At 55.4% G+C, this 23,910-nt stretch overlaps 1 protein-coding gene across 2 annotated transcripts in view; it reads left to right on the forward strand.

The window, feature by feature from the left end:
- Positions 1-18,473, forward strand: part of FBLN2 (fibulin 2) — a 100,582-nt gene extending 82,109 nt beyond the window's left edge. For both annotated transcript variants that reach the window (XM_081064936.1, XM_081064937.1), the window contains 9 exons: positions 1,767-1,901; positions 3,796-3,933; positions 5,714-5,857; positions 5,981-6,109; positions 6,546-6,671; positions 8,947-9,063; positions 9,548-9,676; positions 14,768-14,891; positions 16,590-18,473. In XM_081064936.1, the coding sequence (XP_080921062.1) occupies positions 1,767-1,901; positions 3,796-3,933; positions 5,714-5,857; positions 5,981-6,109; positions 6,546-6,671; positions 8,947-9,063; positions 9,548-9,676; positions 14,768-14,891; positions 16,590-16,947 (1,400 nt within the window). In that variant the 3' untranslated portion in view covers positions 16,948-18,473. The remainder of the gene's footprint in view (positions 1-1,766; positions 1,902-3,795; positions 3,934-5,713; positions 5,858-5,980; positions 6,110-6,545; positions 6,672-8,946; positions 9,064-9,547; positions 9,677-14,767; positions 14,892-16,589) is intronic.
- The last annotated feature ends 5,437 nt before the right edge of the window (positions 18,474-23,910 follow it).

The raw sequence follows: 23,910 nt of genomic DNA on the forward strand, positions 1-23,910 counted from the left end.
CAGTTCCGGGAATTACGCGGTCCCTAGCGATCCTCCCTAGTGAGTGTGTCTGCTGTTTATCACCATGATTCCTCCTGGGGTGTAGGCTCCTGGGCTCCAGTATTTCTGGGCTCCTGGGAATGTGTCTCCCTCCCTCTGTCAATCTAGCATGTAAATTTTTCTCTTGCCCAGCCAAGCCTTCCTTGGAAACTGCCAGCCAGAACTCTCTCTTTTCTCCTCCTCCTCATCCCCACCCAAACTGCAGCAAGCCTGGCCTTACCCATTGGTTCACCTGTGAGTGTGGGGGTCTCTTTCCCCGCAGCCCTTCACCCCTCCTCTCCACTTGGTCCCCTCAGAGATCACTGCGCTCTGCCAGTCCATGGCCTCGAGAAGGTGATGCTATGGCCTGGAGACGGCACAGCTCTCCTGCCCGGGGTCACCGCCCTGTCTGTTGTCCCCCTCGCTGGGCTGGCACTTCCTGGAGGGCAAGGGCTGTGGCTGGCACTCCCTCTTGGCCACGTGGGCCTAGCACAGAGAGTGCTAGTAAATGTGTGTGCAGGAATAAATGAATGAGCAATGACTGCCGCCCCTGCCCTGCCAGGACGAACGTGGAGATGGGCACTGGACTTGCCTCACGCAGGCTTAGCACGCGGCCTGGAGTAGTGTCTGAATGGGGGGACCTCCGATGCTCTTCTCCCCGAGCCCTGCTGCTCCTTTTCGCTCTCCCGTTCCTCTGGCTTCTCCCTTTCCCGGCTGCTCCTCCTGGACCTCAGCTCTTGCCTCTTCTCTCTCTGTCCTGCCCCCCACCCAAGATGATCTAAGCAGCTGACCCCTCTCATATTGGTTCCTCCACTCAGACCCCTTCCATGAACTCAGAGGTGTGTCTCCAGCTGCTACTGACTCTGAAATTCAGTGTTACCACAGGGCTCTGGATCTTCTCCTGTATGCCGGCTTCTCCCAGCCACCCCTGTCTCAGGGGCTGGTCCCTCACCTGGCCAGCTGCTTGGCCAACAAGCTTTGCAGACCTCTTGTCTCCTTTTTCTCTCACCCTTAGCTCATCCATTGGTGTGTCCTGTCTGTGCCACCTTCACAGTATTTTCCAGAACTGAACTGACTGCTTCTCCTCACGTCCATGGGTGGCAGCTCATCATCTCCTATTCTAATAGCCTGCACCCTCATCCCTGGAGTATTAGCACCCAGCCAGGGGACCATGTTACAAATAAGTGAGAGCACTTCCTTGCTCTGCTGGAACCCTCCATGGCTTCCACCTCCCTCCATATCTCCTAACACTCTTTTCCCCCTGCAGCCACACCCCCTCCTGGCCACCCTCCAACGTGCCTAGCAGGCCCCCAACTCAGGGCCCTGGCATGGGCTGCCCCCTCCACCTGGAATACCTGCTGGCCTCTTTGTGTCCCCTATTTAAATGTCCTTTTCTCTGAGGACCCTCTCTGACCGACTTCCGTGGCGCATGCTCACCCTCACCCCCCTTCCTGCACCCTGCTCTGTGTTTCCCACAGCGCTCTCGACCACCCTCCCTGTCACCTGTGCGTTTCTTCATCTGCTGGCCTCCTCCACTTGAGTGTCCCCACAGTGGCAGGGATTTGTTGTGTCGTTCACCGTGTATCCTGGCGCCAAGGACAGTGCTTGTTGGCACACGCAGGCCCTCGGTGAATCCTTACTGACTGGATGAATAGACAAGCGGCCGTCAGCTGCGTGCTGCTCTCTGGGCGCTCAGCCACCATCCCGGCAGCGCCCTGGAGCCTCTGCTGTCCTCACTGTCCCCGCAGACATCAATGAGTGTGTGACAGACCTGCACACGTGCAGCCGGGGCGAGCACTGCATGAACACAGTGGGCTCCTTCCGCTGCTACAAGGCTCTCACCTGCCAAGCGGGCTATGCCCTGGAGGACGGCGAGTGCACAGGTGAGCACGGCGGTCTGCAGGCTGCGCCCCTGGCCCGCCCCTGGCCTGCCAGAGCCACGAGCTCCCACAGGAAGCCCCTCCCGATGACGGTGTTTGGGGCAGAGGGGATGTCTGAGGCTGATGCTCCTGGCTTCCTACAGTCTCTGGGGTCTCACTGCCACTTACCCCTCGCCATGCCTCGCTCCCCTTGTCTCGGTGTTGGGGTGGAGCCCCCCGTGTCACTTCCATCCCTTTCACTGGAAAATTCTAGGCACCTAGGAAGGAGAATTTTCATTGGACCATTTTCACAGATATTTCCGAGCTTCTTCATGTGCCTGTGGGGTTCTGGGTGGCAGGGTATGTGGTAGGTGACGATGTCCCTGTCACTAACCTCCTGATGAGGGACATGGCGCCACATAGGAAACAGGAGGATGGCACAGCGACCTCAGGCTGAGTGCTACAGTAGGTCAGAGTCCAAAGGGGCCCCTGTGGAGTGACGTCAGAGTGCAGACCTACATAACGAGACGCTCCTGGGAAGGGTGCTCCAGGCAGAGAACAGCAAACATGCGGGCTTTTGAGAGGGGAGAGATCGTGGCATGTTCGCAGAGCAGAAGGAGTCTTGGGCTGGGGAAAGCATGCCGGCAGCCAGAAGGAGGGTACAGACTTGACAGGAGCTGGGAGTCTATTTCACATGTGATGGGAAACATTTTATTTCTAACTGAAAATGTCCCAAAGAATGTCACCAAGGACGGAAGACCTGCAGTGCTCATTTATTACAGGCCCTGGAGAAGGCTGATGAGAAATAACCCGGAGGTTGGGTGTGAGCTCAGGGACGTGGATTAACACACTCCATGTGCAGCTCTGAGCTGGGTGTGGAGTCGGGGGTGGGATGAGCTAGGAGGGGACGTGAGCTCAGCCCCCTCAGCACCTGTGTGTGCACACCCACAGGGCCCGCCTCCCTCCGAGATCCCAGACACCTGGGGAGGGGTGCCGCCTCCCTGGATATGCCCCAACACCCCACACCCTCTGACCCTGCCTGTCTCATCTGAGGGCGCTGGCGCCTCCTTAGCGTGGATGTGGAGAGGCTGCCTCTCGGGCAGTAGGCCGTCATTGGCCGGGGCCATGCTGCCTGGAACCTGGCACGGGGCCTCCCAGAGATTAGGCTGCAGTGGGAAACTGGTGGAGCCTTGGAAACCAGAGAGGGGATGGATGGAGGGAAGGACAGATAGACGACATACAGACAGACACAGGGGCATTGAAGCTGAGTGGGATTTGGCCGGACACTAAGTCTGTGTGTTGCCTTTCTACTCGGCCAATTTCCTGGTCTGTAGAAAAGGCCTGATGTGCCTGCTGTCCAAGAAGCACGAGGCAAGCTCAGGACCGGTGCTTTGTAAGCTGGGGGCGCTGTGCGGGGGTGGGGACCCTCACTGACCTGCTCAGCTCCACACAGTAGGTGGCGGCAGCAGTTCCGTCCAGGTCTGACACTTCTGGAGAAGTCTGGACACACGACCGTAGGGATTATAGCTCGCGTCCCCATTTCTGCCTGCCCAGGGAAGCATGGGGCAGCAGTGAAGAGTGCAGGCCCTGGCACAGGCCCCCTAGCTGTGGAACTATCTGTGCTTTGCTTCGCTTCCCCCTATGTAAGATGGGGTTGTCATGGCCCCTATTTCCCAGGGTTGTTGTGAGCATGAAGTAGATAAGTGCGTCTCAGAGTGCCGGGGACGACGCCCAGTACCACGGAGGAGCTCAGTACATGTGGTGATGTCATCATTTGGTCATTATTGGGCATGGGCAGCGATGGTGCTCTGCCTTCTGGGATGCAGTAGCGCTTTGTAACCAGCAAGGTCATGACGGGGATTTGTGGGCAAGGGCTCGCCAGCCTGCAGGCCCCTGACTCCCTACCTCTGTGCGCCAGATGTGGATGAGTGTGAGCTGGGCACACACAACTGCCAGGCAGGCTTCACGTGCCTGAACACCAAGGGCTCCTTCTACTGCCAGGCTCGTCAGCGCTGCATGGAGGGGTTCCTGCAGGACCCCGAGGGCAACTGTGTAGGTGAGTAGCGGGCAGGGGAGCCCTGTCTGGTGTCTTTGGAAGGGGTCATGTGTGGGGGACTCAGCGTTTAGAGATCAGGGAGGCCTGCTTGCTGCTCCTACCCTCTCCTGGCTGCAGTGTCCCTCCTGGGAATGGACGTGCCAGGGCCTGGATCGGAGGTACTTGCCAAATAGAAGCTCTTACTATCCTGAGTTCTCTGACCTTGGCTGAGTTACTTCTCTGGTGACCTCAGTTTACCCATCTATGGGCTTGGACTGGATGAATGTTGTGTACCAGATATCTTTTAACCCAGCTAATAAGAAGAAATATATCTTATATCTTGAACTGGTATAGAAACACATGTGCATGTGTGCATGCACGCACACGCACACACACGCACAGGACTGGAACATAAGTCCTATAGAACATTACCCTACTAAGTGCGACACTCACTGAGATGTCTGTTTGCAAAGCACGCTGGCAAGACCTTCGAAGCTGGCTGCATGCTACACTCATGGGGCGAGACCCACAGTCAGTCAGACAGATGCTGGCCTCCTATGCCCACGTGGGTGTCAGGAGATCTCATACTCGCCACCTCCCTTCAGCTGCGTCCCAAAGCCCCTGGCCCGCAGCCAGGAGGCCCCACCTTTCCTGTGGCTGCAGAGCAGGCAGGCCCACAGGCGAACCACCAGCACCTCTAGTGCTTACGGCATCTGGAGTGTAGGCACCCTCTGATGAAGGCTACACTCTGATAACCTGGGGACGGGTGAGACACGGAGAGGCAGGAAGGTGGGCACAGTGCAGGCTGGCCTGTGGCTGCAGAAGCAACTAGCGATGTGTTAGAACAGCTCCGTCACCTACCCTTTCCCTACAAGAGCAGCTCGTGGGGCGGCACCCCACTTACAGGGGGACACGGAGAGGCAGAGAGGGGCCTTAACTTTATGTGAGGGCTTTCTCAAGACACTCTGGGGTCCCTCTAGCTGGTCTGGGCTCTGGAGCCACCCTCTTAACAGTTGCAGCCCCACAATGTCAGGGCGTGGGAACCCTCAGGACACCACATGGCTGTGGGCATGAGAGCGTCCCTGTGATCTGCCCTGGGACACCCTGTAAGAGCAGGGCAAGGTGGAGAGGGGTCTGCCAGGCTGCAAACAGGTCCCCAGTGTGTCTGTCACTGGCAGCATTTCCCGAGCACCTAGGTGCCACTGGTCTAGAGTCGGGCTGCAGCATTTTAACAGGATATCTTAGAGGGGACAGATTAAATAAGAAAACACACTTATACAGGTGGCAGTTATTCAAGGCTGCTTTAATAAATGATGAAACAAATAGAGGATAAAAGCTTAAAGGAGGGTGGCTTTTCTACCTGCAGTGGTCAGGGAGGGCCTCCCTGAGGAGGTGACTTTGGGGCAAGGACCTGAGGAAGTAAGGGTGCCAGCCATGGACGTGCTAGGGGGCAGTGTATGCCTGAGAAGGGGGGACAGCATGTGCAAAGGCCCTGCCCAGGGCTGAGCTCAGAGGGCTGGGCCGCAGCATGTGAGCTGGCGGGCTGGCTGGTGTGGAGACGCCAGAGCCAGGGCTTGACTTGCTGTAGTTATCCTACATATCCCCTCTGCCTCTAGCTGCCCCGTTAGGAAGTAGCCGGCAGGTGCTTGGCTTCTGGGAATTGAAGTCCCTTGTGCCATGGGACACGAGTGGGCCAATCTGAGCCCACCGCCCTGACCTGGGCTGGTCTGGAGCCCAGGACTGGCTGGGGCCTAGGGAGGGGCCGTGCCAGGCTCCCTGTCACCCACACCCACCTCTGCAGACATCAACGAGTGTACGTCGCTATCCGAGCCGTGTCGGCCCGGCTTCACCTGTATCAACACAGTGGGCTCCTACACATGCCAGAGGAACCCACTGCTGTGCGGGCGCGGCTACCATGCCAATCAGGATGGGACCCAGTGTGTGGGTAAGGCCACTGCCTCCCTGTCCCCTGGCCAGCCCCTGCTGCCTTCATGGGCTCCCAGCCTGGGGAGGCGAGTGTAGGGGAGGGCCTGGGCCTCAGGGCACCCTGCGCACCTTCCCCTGGCAGATGTGAACGAGTGCGAGGCCGGCACGCACCACTGCAGGGAGACCCAGCTGTGCCACAACCTCCCTGGCTCCTACCGCTGCGACTGCAAAGCTGGCTTTCAGCAGGACCTCTTCAGCAGGACCTGTGTGGGTAGGTGGGGCGGGTTGCCCACCCCTTTCTGGCTCCCCTGCCGTGCCCACCTGCCCCAGGCTCCCTGCAGGGCGCCCTCTCCTTCCTGCAGCCTCTGCTTTGCTCTGACAGGCCTGCCCTCTGGTCTGGACTCCCTGCTTCCCACTCAGCTGTGGCTCTGCTCCTCTGCTCTCTCAGCCTCTGTCCCCTCCTCTCCTGCACCTTGCTGTGACTGTCTGTCCCTCCATCTCTGCCTCTGGCCTCCCTCCAACACTCACTGCCTTTCTCACTGGCCCTTGTGACTCTCCTCTTCCCTGTCGGGGTCCCTTCTTACGCTGGGTTCCTGGGCCCCTCTCTCCACCCATCCCCCTCTTCTACCTGGGCTGGAGGGAGCTGGCTTCTAGGCCACCTCTGCCCTCCTTTTGGCCACCCACCTGCCCCTGTCCTCTGCCCATAGATGTGAATGAGTGCTGGACCTCCCCAGGCCGCCTGTGCCAACACACATGTGAGAATACGCTCGGCTCCTACCGCTGTTCCTGTGCCTCTGGATTTCGGCTGGCTGCTGATGGCAAGCGCTGTGAAGGTACCGCTGACCCTGATCTCTGCCCTCGGCCTCTGACGCCACACAGACGCACCCACCATGTATAAAGCCCAAAGCTGTGCCCAGCCTCCACCCTCACACCTTCACCCTTGTGACCCCCACCTCTCACCACTTCTTTCTCCATCTGTGCAAACCCTCCCGGCCGCAGCTGGTCCAGCTGTTTCTTGCTGTGAGCCCTCCCTAAGGGTCAGGGCCCCAGCCGTCTCACACTAGAGGGACTGGGACTGTGTGTCATCTATACCCCCAGATAGGGAGCTCCTTGCAGACGGGGACGCCAGCCCAGCCTCTGCCCCTTGCTAGGTTCTGACCCTGGTCACGACTGCAGTGCCCTGGAGACCAGGCAGGGAACAGAAGTGAGTACAACATGACACAGGGCTCATGGCCACCTGCAGAGCCCAGGATTTGCTGGAAAAAGGGGACAGCAGCCACAGAGCACCCATGGATGGGTGCCACCCAGCAGTGCCATTCCAGGGTGATCTTCCTGGTTGTCCAGATGCCAGAAAGATAGACATTTATGTAAAATTTGCTGCTTTTTCCATGTTGCTGATGGATTTAAACGTTTTAAAAACATACTATGAGTGAAGCCAAGCACATGAACAGGCTGGACCCAGCCTCGGTTGGCTGAGTTCTCGCCTGTATGGGACGTACCCATGGCTGAGGAGTGCGCAGCGTGTGAGGGGGCCCTCCGCTGTTCCCATGTACGTTGGCAGTGTGGTTGGACCAGGTCTGGAGGGGACGATAGGGAAGGAGGTCCCGAGGCTTCTCAGTGAGGAGGCAGGGGGGTGAAGGAAGGAGTTGTGTGGTGTCCAGCCCCAGTTACCTGGCACCATCTTTCCCAGCCCCTCCCCAGCCTGGAGGCGCTTTCCTCTCTTCCCTCCGGGGGGTGGGGTCTGCTGAGACCCCTGGAGGGGCTGTGTGTCTCTCCCCAGTCACTTGGCCTGGCAGAGAGGTTCGCCCTGCCGTGGCTCAGGACCAGTCCAGGGGCAGGGGAATGTGACCAGGCCCAGCTACGTGACACGGCATTTGGATGGGCTCCCCAAGCAGACCTCACTCTCACTCCTGCATTCGTCTGCATTATAACCCCCTGTGAGCACCTCCTCTGGGCCAGGCTGCAGGCTGGGAGCTGTGGGGCTGGGGCCTCTGCCTGTGTCAAGGCGTTACCGTGCTCATGCGTTCACTCTGTGGCCCGTACGCCGTCCACCTATCCCCGCCTCACGCCACCGCTCTACTCCACCATCTGTGGCTGCGTGTGAGAGTCAGATGAAGCAGTGTGGCCCCTGGCCTCCAGAAGCTCAGAGCCTAGTGGAGGTCATTCATTCATTTTGTGTGAATGCTGTGTATGTTACAAGGTCCTGAGGATCTGGACATGGATGAGACGGTCTCCGGGGCTCTGCATGATCCGACGTCACCTCGTCCCACTCTTTCCTCGTCACTCTCTGCCACACTCACCTCCTTGCTGTCCCTGGAGTGCTCCAGGCAGGCGCCCACCTCGAGGTCAGCTGTTGCTGCACCTTCTGCCTGGAACACTTCCCCAGAAGTCCACATGGCTGCGAAACTGAGACCCTCCCAGACACCCACCCTGTCCCCTTTGTCTGCTCTGTCTTTCTCCATTGCATTTGCCACCTCTGACATACTAGTTACTTTACTCGTTTAATTAGCTCCCTCCCCCGTTCTACCCCAATACACACAAGTGTCAGCTCCACAAAGTGGAGATTTTTGTTTGTCCTGTTCATGGCGACAGGCCCAGGCCTAAGACAGGCCTGGCACAGCATGAGATCAGCAGTTCTTGGCTGATTGAATGAGAGACAAGTCCTTGGCCACGGGCAGCCCAGTCGATGCTCCCTTTAAGCTGGGGTGCGATCCTTCATTCACCCACGCGTGGCTCAGCCCACACCAATGGAGGCGGGCACCTGCCTCCCTTCCCACCCCCAGGCAGCGCCAGAGGACGTCCTTGTTAGCTGTAAGTGACCCCTCCCAGAGCCATCTGTACCAGGTGCTGTGCACTCTCATTAGGGCAGCTCTAGCTCCACCTGGAATCTGAGCCTGACCTGTGGCCACCTTCTCCAGACAGCAGGCCAGGCCAGGCCTCCACACCAAGCCCCAGCTCTACCCCTGCCTCAGCTGCCTGCCCCACGTGGGCCCCTCGTCCTTGTCTGAACTAATGTTCCCTCAGAGAAGGCTCCAGGTGAGCCTGGACCCTGGCCCTCGTTTCTGGGCTGCGAGGTTCCCCCGTGCCCACTGGCTGGTCTCCCTGCAGATGTGAACGAGTGTGAGGCCCAGCGCTGCAGCCAGGAGTGCGCCAACATCTATGGCTCCTACCAGTGCTACTGCCGCCAGGGCTACCAGCTGGCTGAGGATGGACACACCTGCACAGGTACGTCTCCTGTGCCCAGGGCTCTTTCCTGAGAGGCACCCCTTCCCATATACCAGGCTCCCAGACCGTCCCTGCTGGATGGGGGACACACAGAGGCTTTGCCATCAAATCAGACTTGGAGTCTCATCCCTGTGACTCCCTGGCTGTGTGACTTGGGCAAACGCTTCCTGAGTCTGACCATAGGCCCCTCTTCTGCAAAATGGAGTCACTGGTCTCGACCTCAGTGGGCCAAAGGGTTCAATTGAGCACTGCGTCCAGGCCCGCGCCTGGTACCCGACTGGCCCTCAGCTAATAGTAGTGATTACGGAGCAGCCCCAGGAAGCAAGCATGAATGGGAATCCTGTTGCGCTGTGTGGCCTCGGAGCCTCTCCTTCTCTGAGCCCTTTGTCCTAAGCTGCATGGCTGTGGCAGAGAGAGCATGACTGTCAGTGGCTGGGCCCTGTGGTGGGGCCGGGCTCATGAGGGCTGAACCTCTTCTCTGCAGACATTGACGAATGCGCCCAGGGTGCCGGCATCCTCTGCACCTTCCGCTGTGTCAACGTGCCCGGGAGTTACCAGTGTGCGTGCCCAGAGCAGGGCTACACCATGACTGCCAGCGGGAGGTCCTGCAAGGGTGAGCATGGGTCGCTGCCCCCCAGAGCCTGGGCAGGCTGCGAGCCGACATGGAAAGGCCCACACAGCCAGTGCCTCTGGTGGTCTGTGCCTGGGATGAGGAAGCTGACAGGCTTTGTGCTGTTCAACCCAGCTTAGCATCTTCCAGGCTTGGACTCCGCTCGGCCTTGCCATGGAAGTGGGGCGGGGCTCTGTGCATGTGTATGTGTGTGGGGTGGCGTTCTAAAAGGTGTGAGACCTGTCCAGTAAGGAACCACGGAAGAGCAGCCTCGGGGGCCCAGTCTCTGTCCTCAGGTGTCTGCTGCCATCCATGGGTCGGGCAGCCAGGCTTTGGGCCCAGAGGGTAAGGTGGTACCCCAAGTGTCACCGAGAGGCTTGTCCCAGAGCCACATGCACAGAGACAGCCTCCCAGGCACAGATATGCAGAGCTGGGAAGGGCTCACAGGAGGAAGGCGGCTTCCAGTCACTGGAGACATGCAAAGAGGGGCTGGGCAGTCACCCGTTAAATTGAGGGGACTGCTTCCCTGGAAGAAGAAACAGGTTCTGTGACATGTAATCTTCCTTCTAAGCAGGAGAGTCATGATCTCTAGTTCAGTTCCATTGGGATATACTGAGGCCACCAAATTCTAGACCTGGCAAGCCACCAGGACAAACCACCAGGGCAAGGTGAAGTGCAAGGCCTGGGGTGCACCTGGGGCGGGATGAAGGCGGGGCACCAGCCCCCCCTGGGCGAGCCACCATTCAGCGCCCAGCTCACCGGCCCTCCTCCCGGCTCCCCAGGTGGTGGGGCTGAGAGTCCTGTGGGCCCTGGGTTCCAGCTGTCATACACCAAGGCAAGCCCTGGTGTTCCGGGGACCAGCGGCGAGGGTTGGCACCCGGCGGGGTGTAGACTTAGATCAGTGTTGTTCGGGCTGACGGTCGCTACCTGTAAGTGGAGCCTAAGGTCTAACTAGTAGATATCAGCCAGATTTATTTTTTTAATTAATGTAGGACAGATATCGTGTCACGGGTGGCGTGGATGTGACGTCGGTCAGAGAGCACTGCCCACAGGACTGTTGCTGTCCACACGTGTGCACTCAGGCCCCTTACTGTTGGCTGGTGAAAAACTACCACTACTGATAAATTAGATGCTCTAACAGAGAGGTCAGTCAGGGGCTTGGACACCTGCTGGCCTCACAGAAGCCAGCCCGGCCTCCCTACCTGCAAAGCACGCTGCTTTGTAATGTAAAAACAATCGGTATGGACTCTGTAAAAGGGGGGGATTTTACCTGTAAGCTAAGCTGTGTGCGAAATACTTTATGCCCCTAGCACGTGCTTTCCGTGTTGAGATGCAGGTCGTCCCATCTGATAGCAGAGCAGACATGTGGTCACTGCTAGGAAGTGACTTTCGCTCTTGAAGGCTCTCCCGGGAGAAAACCTGCTCGTGCTCAGGACGTTCTCTCCCTGAACCTTCCTCCCTGACCCACACTAGCAAGGGTCTGAGGAATGCCCAGGCGTCCCAGGGTGCCTGTGCTGCTCCCGAAGGGCTCCCTGGGCCCATGCACCGCCAGCACTGACTTCTGACCCTTGGACCCCTCAGCTGCCCATGCTGCCCCCCTCCCCCGCTCCCTGCAGCCCTTTCCTGGAGGTGGCAAGGCACAGGGTCCCTCCTGTCCACATGGCATCACCAGCCACCCCAGGGAGGTTGGGTGAGGGAGAGGTCCCTCCGCACATGTGACACTTTTATTTTCTCTCCAGACTGTTTTGCTGGAAGTCTGTCTGTCACAGGGTGGATGAGGGCAGAGCTTGAGGTGCTGGTGCTGCCTGGTCATATCCAGTTCCTGAGTCACACTGTGGCACCACGTGTCTGCAGCCACTGACCTTCGGAGCTAAGCAGTTGCGCTCTGCACTTCCTGGTCCTGTTGGATCAGACACTGAGGTCTCACAGCTCCGACTGCAGGATGGCCGTGGGGGCACGGAATGTGCTGCTCAGGCCTCAGCGTCGGCCCTCTTCAGTAGTAAAAAATGGGACAGGGACACAGTAAGGCTTGGCCACATCTCCTGGAACGTGCATGCCATGAAGGAAGGGCCGTGACTCTTGTTCCCTGGCACGTGCCCATCACACGACAGGTTCTCCGTGAATGTTTGCCCATGTGACTGAACTGAGGCAGCTATTGCTGGTATTTGGATGTTTTCCCTTCCTGTCTCTCTTTATGCCAACATGTGCAAACACAATACAACATTAGCTAAATCATACTGGAAATAAGCTTGAATGCTGCTCTTTTCCTTTGTAGTGTATGTGAAGCCCTTAACAGCATCCCCCTCAATAAGGGCTAGCTTTTAGCAAAGCTAACAGCCTCACCACTGACTTTGTCCCCCATTTCTGCACGTCTGAGTTGTGGCTGGTGCCTTGCCACCCCAAATCAGGCATGACCCCAAGTCAGATGACACCCCCTGGGTGTATGGCCTTGTCGAGCTCTTCCTTTGGCTTGAGCTCTCCAGGAGAGCTGCAAGGTCAAAGCCCCAAAGCTGCCAGCGGCCTGGCAGCACCCTAGGGTCCCCAGGAAATCCTCAGCAGCTTCCTGTGAGCTGGGTGCGGCCAGGCCAAGCTTCTGACCCTTGGGGCTCCTCCAGCCACTTCTGGACATAGCTGTCAACACTGGCCCAAGGCAGACAGTAAAAAGCTGCTCCCACCTCATTCCTGCCCCCTCCCCCCAAGCTCCAGGGCCAGGACTTCTGCTCACGTTGTGGGCACCCTGCACAGGGTCAGGAACAGAAGGAGGTCCTCCCTGGGTCTGGACTCAGTTGGTGGACCATCAGGAAAACCACCACACCCATGCTGACGCCCCACCAGCTCTGGCCTCCTGCCATGTTTTCTCCCCCTTGCCTTTGCACCACCCTGGGAAAATGGGATCACGACCCATTTTTCAGAGAAGAGTGAGGCTTGAAGAGGTGAATGAATGCGAGCTGTGGCTTGGAAGTGACGCCCACACCTGCCTCGTGGGGTTGTGGGGATAAATGAGTTAATGAGTACAGAGTGGCTGGAGTATGGAATGAATGTCAGGTGGTAAACTCGGGCGGTACAGGCTGGCTGCTATGTTGTAACTGCTATTGTTAGGAATCAGCGTGGCACCATGATAGGATCCCAGATTTTGGCATCGGGGGACCTGGCTTCCAGCTGCGTGCTGCGTGACCTTGAGCGAGACCCATGACCCTCACCCCACTGGGCTGGGGTGAGGACTGAGTGAGAAGAAATCCCTGAGTTGGGCCAGCGTGGAGGACTGGAGATAGAACCTGAAGGCCTCCAGGGAAGGGCCTGACAGACCACTGCTTCCCCCACCCCTGGCACACCCGCCGGGGCTTCCTGAGGCTGACCTCTCTGAGTTGAGCAGCTCGTCTTCACAGGGGGCGTCTCTGGAACTCATTTATTTGATCCACAGGAGGCCTGTGGGTCACACACACACACACACACACACACACACACACACACACACACGTATGCTTGCTTCTCTGATTTTTGGGTCCGAGATACTTATCTGTATGTTTGTGTGTGTTGTCGACGTTAAGAAACGCCTAAAGCTGTAGAGAATTTTTATGAGTTTGCTCGAGCCAAACTGATGCCACTTGCTGGGGAGCAAACTGTCACAGGATTGAGAAAATGCGTAGGAGGACGTCAGTGTTGCAGCTCATTCTATACATTAGAATCAAAGGTGAAGACATAAGGCGGGTTACGTGAAATCCATTGGTTATAGATTAAGGGAGTAGGAGAAAGCAAAGCGGGGAAATCGCTGAGATTGGATTAACAGTAAAACGGAGAGACGCAGACTTCTTTCACATCGGTGGATACAGGATAGTTAATAATCAACATTTTATAGCCCACAGAGGTGGTATTTGGGGGACAAGACAACAATGAGGGGTTCTGTGGTCTCCTGCTCTGGTGTGGCGGGTTGTGCTCTGAGGCTCCAGAAAAAGGGATTGCTCTGACGTTCCAGGGGTATGTTATCTTAGATGCAAAAAGACAAGAGACAGGCTCCCTTAGGGTAATGACTGTCCTTTGCCAAGGAAACTACAGGCCAAGGATGTGACTACCGGCCATGGCGCGCTTTAGTGAGGAATTTTTCTGTTCAGATCATCCTGTGGTTACTTTCAATCTCTGAGTTCGTAGGGCCCGCCATGCGGGCCTCCCCTGAGCCTGTCAGCTTTAGTACGTGGCCCCTTTTCATCCACAGTGTGTGTGTGGGTTTCAGTATCTTGTGTGTGTGCGTCTGCCTCTGTGTGGGTGTGTTGAGCATACGCGTGTGCTCGTGAGCATATGCGTACGCCTGTCCATGTGCGTGCACAGGAAGCATGAGTGTGCCTGTGTGTTTATGGAGGCATTTGAGGCTATGTATGTCAGAGTCTGCATCTACTAGTGAGGCGTCGTGCACTGCCATCACCGGTATGTGTAGAGCAGCTGCCTGGGCCAGGCACTCTGCCGGGTGCTGGGACACCACAGGACAGAGAAAGAAACATACTCCTGCCCGCCTGGAGCTCACACTGAGGAGGGGGAATGTGGAAACAACAGACAAGCAAATAGCTTAGGTGTGTGTGAGAGCAGGACGAAAGGTATGAGGAGAATCAAGTAGGATGCGATGGGAGGTGATGGGGCAGAACCACTCAGTAGAGCAATCCGGGAGGCCATCCTGTGGGGGTGATCCTGAGCCGAGACCTGACAGCCGAGAAGAGAAGGAGCCAGCCGTGGGAAGATGTGGGGAAAGTGTTCCAGGAGCGGGACCAGCATGTGCAAAGGCCTGAGGTGGGAGAAGGGTTGGGGCGTTGGGGCAGCCCAGAGGGGTCCAGCAAGACAACAGCCTGAGTGGAAGCAGAGGGGCTCCGCAAAGGCTAGGCATCCATGGGAGCGAGGAGGGTTTTTCTTTGGGGAGCATGGGAAGCCCTCAGAGAACATGACAAAAGAAGGTTTACATTTTAAAGCAAGGCCCTCTGGCTGCTGGGTGTGGAGCCGACACAGTGGCACAGGATAGAATTGTGAGCTATGTTCTTGCAGTCTGGGTGGTTTGGACTAGGGTCCCCAGGGTGGGGCATCCCCCCCATCACCCTTCTCTCCACCCCTCAGACCTGGACGAGTGCGCACTGGGCACCCACAACTGCTCTGAGGCTGAGACCTGCCATAACATCCAGGGCGGTTTCCGCTGCCTGCGCTTCGATTGCCCTCCAAACTACATCCGAGTCTCCGAAACGTGAGTGTCCCCACCCCAGCCTTGGGCCCAGGAGAGAGGCCAAGTGACCAGTGGCCTCTGCCTTCACCGCCTCCTGCTCTTCACCCGCCCCCACTGCCGGGGGTGTGGTTTGACCACAAGTGGTACAAATGAAAGCACCTTGCAGAAAGTTTAGAGTATAGAAAATGAAGGGAAGAAGACGCGCAGAAAATCTAAGTCCCTCTTGGTCTCTCACACACACTCACACCATATTAGTTATCTGTTTCTGTATAATCCATTATCATAACACTTCGCATCTTAACAAGACAGACAGTTATTATCTTACAGTTCTGGAGGGTCAGGAACCCGGGAGCAGATTCGCTGGGTGGTTCTGGCTCAGGGTCTCATGGGGCTACAGGACCCTGCCGCCCACTCACGTGAGTCGGGGCAGGACGCCTCAGCTACTCATTGTGTGGGCTTTTCCATGGGGCTGCTTTAGACTTGCCTTCCCCCAGCACAGGTCATGAAGAGAGAGAGCAACAGCCCTTTGCAAAAGAGACACATGCTTATAAAAACATTCGAACAGTAAAAGTGTGCAAAGCAAAAGTTCTTGCCCCTGTCCCCATGACTGCTGACCGGTTGGCGTGTGTCCACCTTCTCTCTTACTTGGGCACACATCGTACCTGGCCGTGCTGTCACACAGATGCATGCAGTTGTTCAAAGCCTGCCTTCTCAGCCTCGCAGCTGGCTCCCTTTCACGTCTGTGCACACAGCCTGCCTTGAATGGCGTCACCTAGCGTGGGCACATCCACCATTTACTTACCCGCCACCCTGCCGGCAGTTCTCCAGCACACTGCTCAGGGATGTCCATGTGCACGTCTCTTGGGACATTTAGGGAGTACAGTGGGTCTCAGCTGACCTCCTGCCGTGTGGACTGATAGCAGCAGCAGCACTGCAGGCAGCTGTGAGCACCAGGTGAGTGAAGACGGGTGTGCTTAGCGCAGTGTGCAGCATGTAATGCGTGCTGCGGCAGTGCTGCGTGGGCAGTGTCCTGCCCACCCCGGCCCTGCGTGCCTTGGGCTGTGGCCTGCCAGTCGGGGAACTCTGTGCAGAAGATCTTGAGAGTTGCTGAGCCCTGGTGCCTACACAGCGTCCTGTTTTGGAAGCTTTTCCGCTGATTTAATGATGGAGATGCCAGTGGCTCAGAGGGCCAGGAAGAGACCTGGCTGTTGCTGTGCTTAAAACTTGAGGCCTTGGGCCCCAGTGGGGACCATCCTCATCTAGTATGGCCAAGTTTCAAGGCTTCCACCTAGGAAAGGGCAAGGCATCCCAGTCAGAGGAGGAAATGGCTCAGGAGCAGTCCGTGAGTGGAAGAAAAGGAATTTGAAAAACGATTGAAACAGTAGAACACCCTGGCCAGGGTATCTATGCAGATGGGCAGTGAGCAAGTAAAAGAAAAAGGAGGAAGGGAGGAGCATCTGGTGCATGAGAGCTGCTGGCGTATTGCCAGGCACTGTGCGAAGGGCTGCATGTTGACAAAGTCACCCTCTTGCAAGGAAACCACAAGGCTGTCACCCCACCCTGCAGATGAGGAGACAGGCAGGTCTGCTAGAGGTAGAGCGGGGGCTAGCCGGCCCAGCGCCTGCGTCTGCCCGGTCTGCAGGGTGGGCGTCAGGGTGGGCGGGCCGGACGTGTGGGTGCAGGCCTGGGGCCTGCTGACCCTGGCCCTGCACCCCACAGGAAGTGTGAGCGCACCACGTGCCACGACTTCCTCGAGTGCCAGAACTCGCCCTCGCGCATCACATACTACCAGCTCAACTTCCAGACCGGCCTCCTGGTGCCAGCACACATCTTCCGCATCAGTCCGGTGCCCGCCTTCGCAGGGGACACCATCACCCTGACCATCACCGGGGGCAACGAAGAGGGCTACTTCGGCACGCGCCGGCTCAACGCGTACACAGGCGTCCTCTACCTGCAGCGGTCGGTGCGCGAGCCCCGCGACTTTGCCCTGGACGTGGAGATGAAGCTCTGGCGCCAGGGCTCCGTCACCATCTTCCTGGTCAAGATGCACATCTTCTTTACCACCTTTGCCCTGTAAGGCACTCGCCCGAGTGCCGTGGGGGGCCCGCAGGACCCAGGGTCCTCCCGCGGGCCCCAGCACCGCTCCCACACCACCTGCCCGCGCTCAGCACTGCCTGAGTGGGGCCCGGTTACGCGCGCAGTTTTTACTCTAACTCTGTAAAGTAACTTAATTTTGCTGACTGGGTTCCTGGGCCTGTCCTGTGCCCCCACCCCCACAGGAAGGAGCTTGGTGTGGCGGGAGGTGTGTGCAAGCTTTGAGAGCAGTTCCAGGTCACTGCCGGTGCCCTGCGGGTAGAGTGGGAGGACCGGAGGCCGGCTGATGACCAAAGACTGGAAACACAGCAACCACGTTGGGGCTCTTGGACTCAACTGGATGACCTGTCCCCAAAGTTGATATTCCATTTCACATTCCACTGTGATTAGTACTTTACTTTTTAAAAAAATCATCTTAAGTGTTTTTGTTTAATTATAAAAGTAGTACACGTACAATGCAAAAAATTTTTCAAATAGTACAAAAAGGTTATAAACTAAAAAAGTGAGAAAAGAAAAAAAACCTTAACTTTTGTAATGTTTGAGTTTGACAGTGGTGTCTGAATGTCCCAGGTCCCCCAGCCTGGACAGCGATTCACTTTGTTCATTGTGACCTTCCTTGATGTGTTGTGACTCAAGGAATTCGCCCCACACCAAGAGTTTCCCTTGCGGGTAAAAGGATCGCAGTGTAAACAGATGCTGGCTTTGCAATCCCTTCTTCTTTTACCACTTCTCCTTCCCCCTTTCCCTCTTCCTTCTCCTCCTTGCCCCAAAAATGGACCTTGGCCGGTGCGTCACTTTGGATATTGTCCAGGAACTCCAGTGCTGGTCCCTCCTGGAGGCCTGAACACGTCAGGTCAGACAGTGGCCTTGGACAGGAGCCTGAAGGATGAGAGGATTCATTTTTCTTCTCCACGATAGGTTTCTGGGACTTTAAGGTTCGGGCAAAGGAGGACGACTGGGGAAATGGAGGCCTGAGAGGGGACAGCTCATGCCATGGTCCATGTGAACATTTGGACCTCGGTGTGAGGCCCCCAAGCGCATGCTTTGGCCACTGCCCTTGGCTCTTTTTTCATGCCAGTTGCTTTCAGGCGGTAAGCGGCATGTGACTCCGTGGGCCTTGTGCGTAGTGGATGTAATGGATGGCAGCCAGCGTTTAAAAAATGAAATAGGAAAGAAGTGTCAGAGTGCTTCGCACCTGGTGAAGGGAAGACTTGTGTCACAAAGTAGCAGAGCATGTGTGTGTGTGCACATCCACAGTGCCAGCAGCTTTGGCTCGTGTGTGGTGGTCAAAAATGGAGGAAAACGGGCCTGCTGGAGACTGAGGCAAACTGGGAGCGCATGCCTTGTGTGGAAGGCGGTGATCTGCAGCCCTAGCACTGCTGCCTTCTGGGGACCTGCGCACAGGTGGCCAGATGTGCTCATTCCTCAAGACAACTTCCCAAAGTACATTTTGATTTAAAATCTCCCAATTTTAAGATGTGGTGATTGATTAAAATTTTTAACCACTGGTAAGAGCCAACCTCAAAGCCTGTGGCCATACGCCTGCCGTGGAAGGCCCACCATCTCGGGCCCTTTATCCTCCTGCTCCCTATTGGCTCTGGCCCTAGGGGCCTGTGGCCGAAGCCAGGACTTTCTCACTGGCCTGGCTGCCTCCAGTAGGGGACAGCCTTCCATTTAAGAGGCAGGTTGAGGACACCAGCAAGGCATGGGCAGCCCCTGGCTGGCTGGCAGAGGCCCCAGCAGGCCTCCACAGACTCCACCGAGTCCTGGGTCCTTCCCCCAGTTCACAGGCACTCCTGGTGGGTGGGGCCTCAGGTGAGTGAAATCACTTCCCTGGGTTTCATCTGCCTCAGCAGTGGAGGGGATCCCCACACTTCTTCCCTCACAGGGCTGTCATGCGGACAGAATCAGCACACACATGAAGCCTCCAGCTTGGTGCACAATTTTCCTTCTGGTCTTGTAGTTTCCAAGGAGTTTGGCAAGGTACAGTTTGGGAGAACAGCCCCCAGAGACTGTCCTCACTTCAGGTGCCAGACACAAGCTTGGGAGTCCCCACAACCACCCTTCCTTCCAGATACCAGGCTCCATGTCCTCAGGTCACATCACTCTTCCTGGCATGATGGGTAACAGTTCACACACAGTGTTGCCAGCTGGGGGTGGGGGGCTTTGGTTCCCAGTGTTTTTATTAGATCTCAGTCACACACTGTCAGCGTGGCTGACCTTTAGTGTCCAGTCCCTTCTGGAGAGCAGAACTGATAAGGTGTGTCCCAAAGCCCCCATCGTAAGCCACATTCTTAGACTGTCCAGTGCCTTCAGGTAAAAAAGAAAAAAAAATCCAGTCAGGACTTTCCAGGGGCTTAGAGCTCACCTTGTAAGACCCGAGGGCAACCAGACTTCAGGTAAGAGAAGGCCAGCCCCTTGGGCCTCTGGCCGAGGCTTTGGGTCTCCACGTTTAGTGTTACTCATCACCCCTCTTGATCAGCTGTTTGTGCCTTGTGATAAACTTATGCAGACTATTTAGCATAGAAACGAGCTAATGGTTCTTTAGGCTGGCCGTTTTCCATCAGCATTACATTCTGCAGAGACTAACTCAACGTCCCAGCACTTGTGTCCATCAGTGTAAGTACAACCTTACCAACAACACCAGTGCTGTACCGTATCACAGTAGGTAGGTGTCACCTGAAAATTAAGACGGGGACCCACTCTGATGCTAGCAATTTGTCCAGTCTACCATCATATCATAAAACCAAAATGTCTCCTGGGTCAAGGTCTCCCAGTTTACAGCTTCCATTTGACCTTGTCAGGTTCCAACAGCAGGAGTGGGCTTGGCTTCTTTCCAGCATCTGGAATAACCAAGCTAAGAGACAATGTCATCTCTCTCCAAGCGTCTCTTGAGATGTTAATGTAATACTGAGTAAATGCACTCTTGGATTTCGCTCATCTATAACCCCTTCGCTCTGTTTCCCTCAGCTTTCTCGCTTTGTATCCCCATCCTTCCAGCACTGGAAGGGATGTTAGGTTCGGGCCCTGTGCCGGCCCAGGTGCGGGCAGCCTAGAAGGTGCCTCCCTCTCAGTCCATTCCCGTCCCTCCAGGCTTGGGTTAGAGACCCAGAAAGTACAGCTGCATGGAGGTCTGGCAAGTCCATGAACTCACCCTAGAAAAAGTGCTCCATGCCTCACTGCTGAATATCACTACGGTCACCTTTGAAGTCCTCCCCTTGGGAAGCTATGCACTGACTCCAGAACCCTGTCGACCCTTCAAAGCCATTTTGGAACTCTTTTTCTGGAATGGCCATCAGAGCTGTCATCGTATTACCCTTGATGTCCTGAATATCATCAAAATGTCTCCCTTTTAATATTTCCTTTATCTTCGAGTAAAGAAGTCATTGGGGGCCAGGTCGGGTGAGTAGGGAGGGTGTTCCAATACAGTGATTTGTTTACTGGCTAAAAACTCCCTCCCAGACAGTGCTGTGTGAGCTGGTGCATTGTCGTGATGCAAGAGCCATGAATGTTCAGGTCGTCTAACCTTTTCACGCAGCCTTTTCAGCACTTGCAAATAGTAAACTTGGTTAACTATTTGTCTAGTTGGTACAAATTCATAAAGAATAATCCCTCTGATATCAAAAAAAGCAACATCGTTTTGATTTGGACAGACAGAACTTTTTTGGTCGTGGAGAATTTGCTGACTTCCGTCGTGTACTTTGACGCTTTGTTTTAAGGTGGTATTGGTATTCCCATATTTTAATCACCAGTGGTAACACGGCCCAAAACATCATCTTTGCCAAAAGGTCTTGGCAAACTTAGACTCCCCTTTGCTTTTGTTCATCGGTGAGCTCCTTTGGAACCATTTTTGCACACACCTTTCTCATACCAAGATTTCCAGTTAATATTTTCCTGTTTCTCTATCGATGTTTACTTGGACTACTATGCTTCTCACAGTCAGCCGACGATTTTGATGTACAATTCGATGAATTTTTGCAATGTTTTCACCAGTTCTGCTTGTTACTAGCCGCTCTGACCTCTCTTCATCAGTGACACGTTCTCTCTCCTTTGTACACTGCTGTTTTCTTCATGGCATTATCCCTATAAGCTTTGAATAACATGTCCCTGATTTCATTTCCACTCTTGCCAAGTTTAACAAGAAATTTGATATTTGTTCATTGTTCTAATTCAAGCTCAGATGTTCTTGCGACGGCACACAAAAACACGCAACGCCACTCAGCAAGACACCGCCACACATCAACACGAACACAGCTGAGACACTGATATACCAATGTTATGAAACCTTACTGAGCTGTTTGTACAGTGCTGCCAATGTAAGTACACGGTGACAAGTTTGCAAACTTAATTGTCAGACCTTGTAGACTGTCAACCAGATTCTGCTGGATGAGGGGACAGCAGTGTCTACCTCCTTGGGCCTTTAAGAATTATGACATCAAGGTTTAAAAGTTTAGTTACAGTTCTTTGCTTAGGAATCTTTCCTGCTTCTGGTATCCACAGTTGCATACCTGGTCCTGTGACAATGGCATCAGATAGGAAAAGAGAAAGTTGAGATGATATGGGGGGGGGAGGGGACGGCTGCAGGGAGCATCGTCATACCAGCGTCCTCCCAGTGTGGGAAGAGTTGTGTCATCATAACAGCACCCCCTGTCGTCCCCTCCCCAGGTCACCTAGAAAAGCAGAGGAATCTATCCAGGGGGGACCCTCAGTTGGCCCCCCTCATGGTGAGTGTGAGCACATACTCGTGATGGCATATAAGCCAGCCCTTCATGCCTGAATGTCCCCCCCCACCCCCCGGTTTAGGTGACCAGTGTTTTCAGTTGCCAGTTCTAATTCTCTCTCTAGCCATTACTCCAAGCAGGATCTTTCCATTATTGTACCCTACGGCCTATAACGGCTGTTCCTTGATCTGGAGAAATGTGAGCTAGCAGTTCAAATTGTCACACTGTCTACTGTGCTAATGATTCTTACAGTCGCTTGAGCATTTCCATCTTCCACTAGGTGGGACATGTAAAACCCAGTCCAGAGGAAATGCCTCTTCCTGTCAGGACCCATTTGCTGGGCCTGGGGCTTCCATAAGTTGTCCGTTTGCCAGCAGTGGGCAAGGACTTTCCCCTGGGAATCTGCTGCAGATAGCCATTTACCATTTCTCTCTAGTTGACAGGACGGTTCTTGACATTTGCCTCGGGGCAAGAGGAAAATGTCTAGATTCAACCAGTCCCCGCATTGCTGCAGACTCCAAATAGCCACTCATTTCATGGACCCAGGTGGCCAACTTAAAGGAGCACACTAGTATTCCTGCTTGCTAATTCCAACCATTTTCTGGTCCTGGAAGGGAATTCTTTTGCTGGGTGTCAGCGTGTTCTACTTGAATGCAGCCCTCCCGCCCCACGCTGATTAACCTAGGGCTGGACTCACGTGGGTATCCCTCTAGAAGACTAGGGCCCTTCTCCTGACCACATCCTGGGCTCCACCTGTGAGCCAATGAAAAACCAAACCTGGGGCACACAGCATGTAATTCAGCTACTCTGGGCTTGGTTTTACCTTCTTCCATCAGAGAGGCAGTCTTCCAACAGGACACTGTCCATGCCCTTGAAGCTGCCATTCATCAACCAAAAAGCTGTTTTTTTGGTCAATGGAGAGCTTTCACAGGGCACCACCCAGGTGATGAGGACCTGGCACTCCTCAGACGGAACCTCAGTGAGTCCAAAGTCAGCCGTGGGGAGGCCACTTGCCTGTGATTGCCGAGTGTCCTACCATTCCCCGCACGTGTCTTCCTGCACAGGCCGTTTCTGTCTTCTTACGGATCTCTTCTGGACAGATCTCTCCCCTCCCCATCAGAGTGCTTCCTGGACCTCACACACGACATGATGGGTGTTTCAGGTTTCAAGATACGGTTTACGGCCTTCAGCCCTAAGAGCAGTCTCAAGGTGCACATCCAACCAGTAATTGCCTGTTACATGGAAAATTTCTGGACCCAAATCCTAGCAGTCATTCCTGGCTAGCTTTGCCATAAGCCCCAGTCTGAGGGAAGACTTCAGAGCTTCTTTTGATCAGTTTTATGGATAGAAGCTAGCGATGTCCACAAAAGTGGAATATGTGTCCTCCAAAACCCAAATAAACTGACCAGCTTCTGGTCTCCTAACATGTTTTGTCCACCAGTGTCCAATCAATACTGCCTGAAGGGTAGGTTTACGTCTTCTGTTTTACAGGTGGGGAGGGGCAACGTTCTCCCATCAGACACAGTGTCCATCCTCAATACACTAGGGTCAAAGAGATGCAGCCACTTCACAGAGAAGCTATTCAAACATTCCAGTTCATCTAAATGTCCACCTTAACCCCATCAGCCATTGCACGTCTGTGTCCTCCTAATCTAGCCCCACTAGGACTTTACCAGTAGGTTTTGGAATCACAGTGCTTTGGGACCCCATAAAACAAGTCCCCGGGTGACACATGAACCCAAGAGTATGGACACCCACTTACCGCAGCAGGTGAACACTGCTTTGGGGATGACCACTGAGCCTCTGTCTGTCCCTAGCCACTGCAGTGAGGGGACTGCGGTGGCCCCCTTCCATCTTGGCGTAGATACCGCTGCTGAGAGCAGGCTTATAGTGTGCGACCCTCCCCCACAGCACAGGGTCGGATTAGAGTCCTGCTCCACAGGGAAGCTGCTGAGAGACTGGCCCATCCATGACCGGAGGACCCACTGGACGTTCACACACCATGTCCCCCGGAGGCAGCCAGCCTCAGAGCACGGGAATGGCCTTGTAAAGGTGAATGGAGACTGGCTTAGGGGAAACGTTACAAAACCACGGGGTTCCACCCTGTAGGATGCAGCACGTTAAATCTGAGACCTCATATGGAGCTGTCTGGGATCCAAGGAATGGAAGCAGGAGTGGCCCCCCTTGTCATCACTCCAGTGGCCACTGAGTTGCTGTTTTCTTCC

The sequence above is a fragment of the Rhinolophus hipposideros genome (genome assembly GCF_964194185.1).
Source record: "Rhinolophus hipposideros genome assembly, chromosome: 2".
NCBI classification, from domain to species: Eukaryota; Metazoa; Chordata; class Mammalia; order Chiroptera; family Rhinolophidae; genus Rhinolophus; species Rhinolophus hipposideros.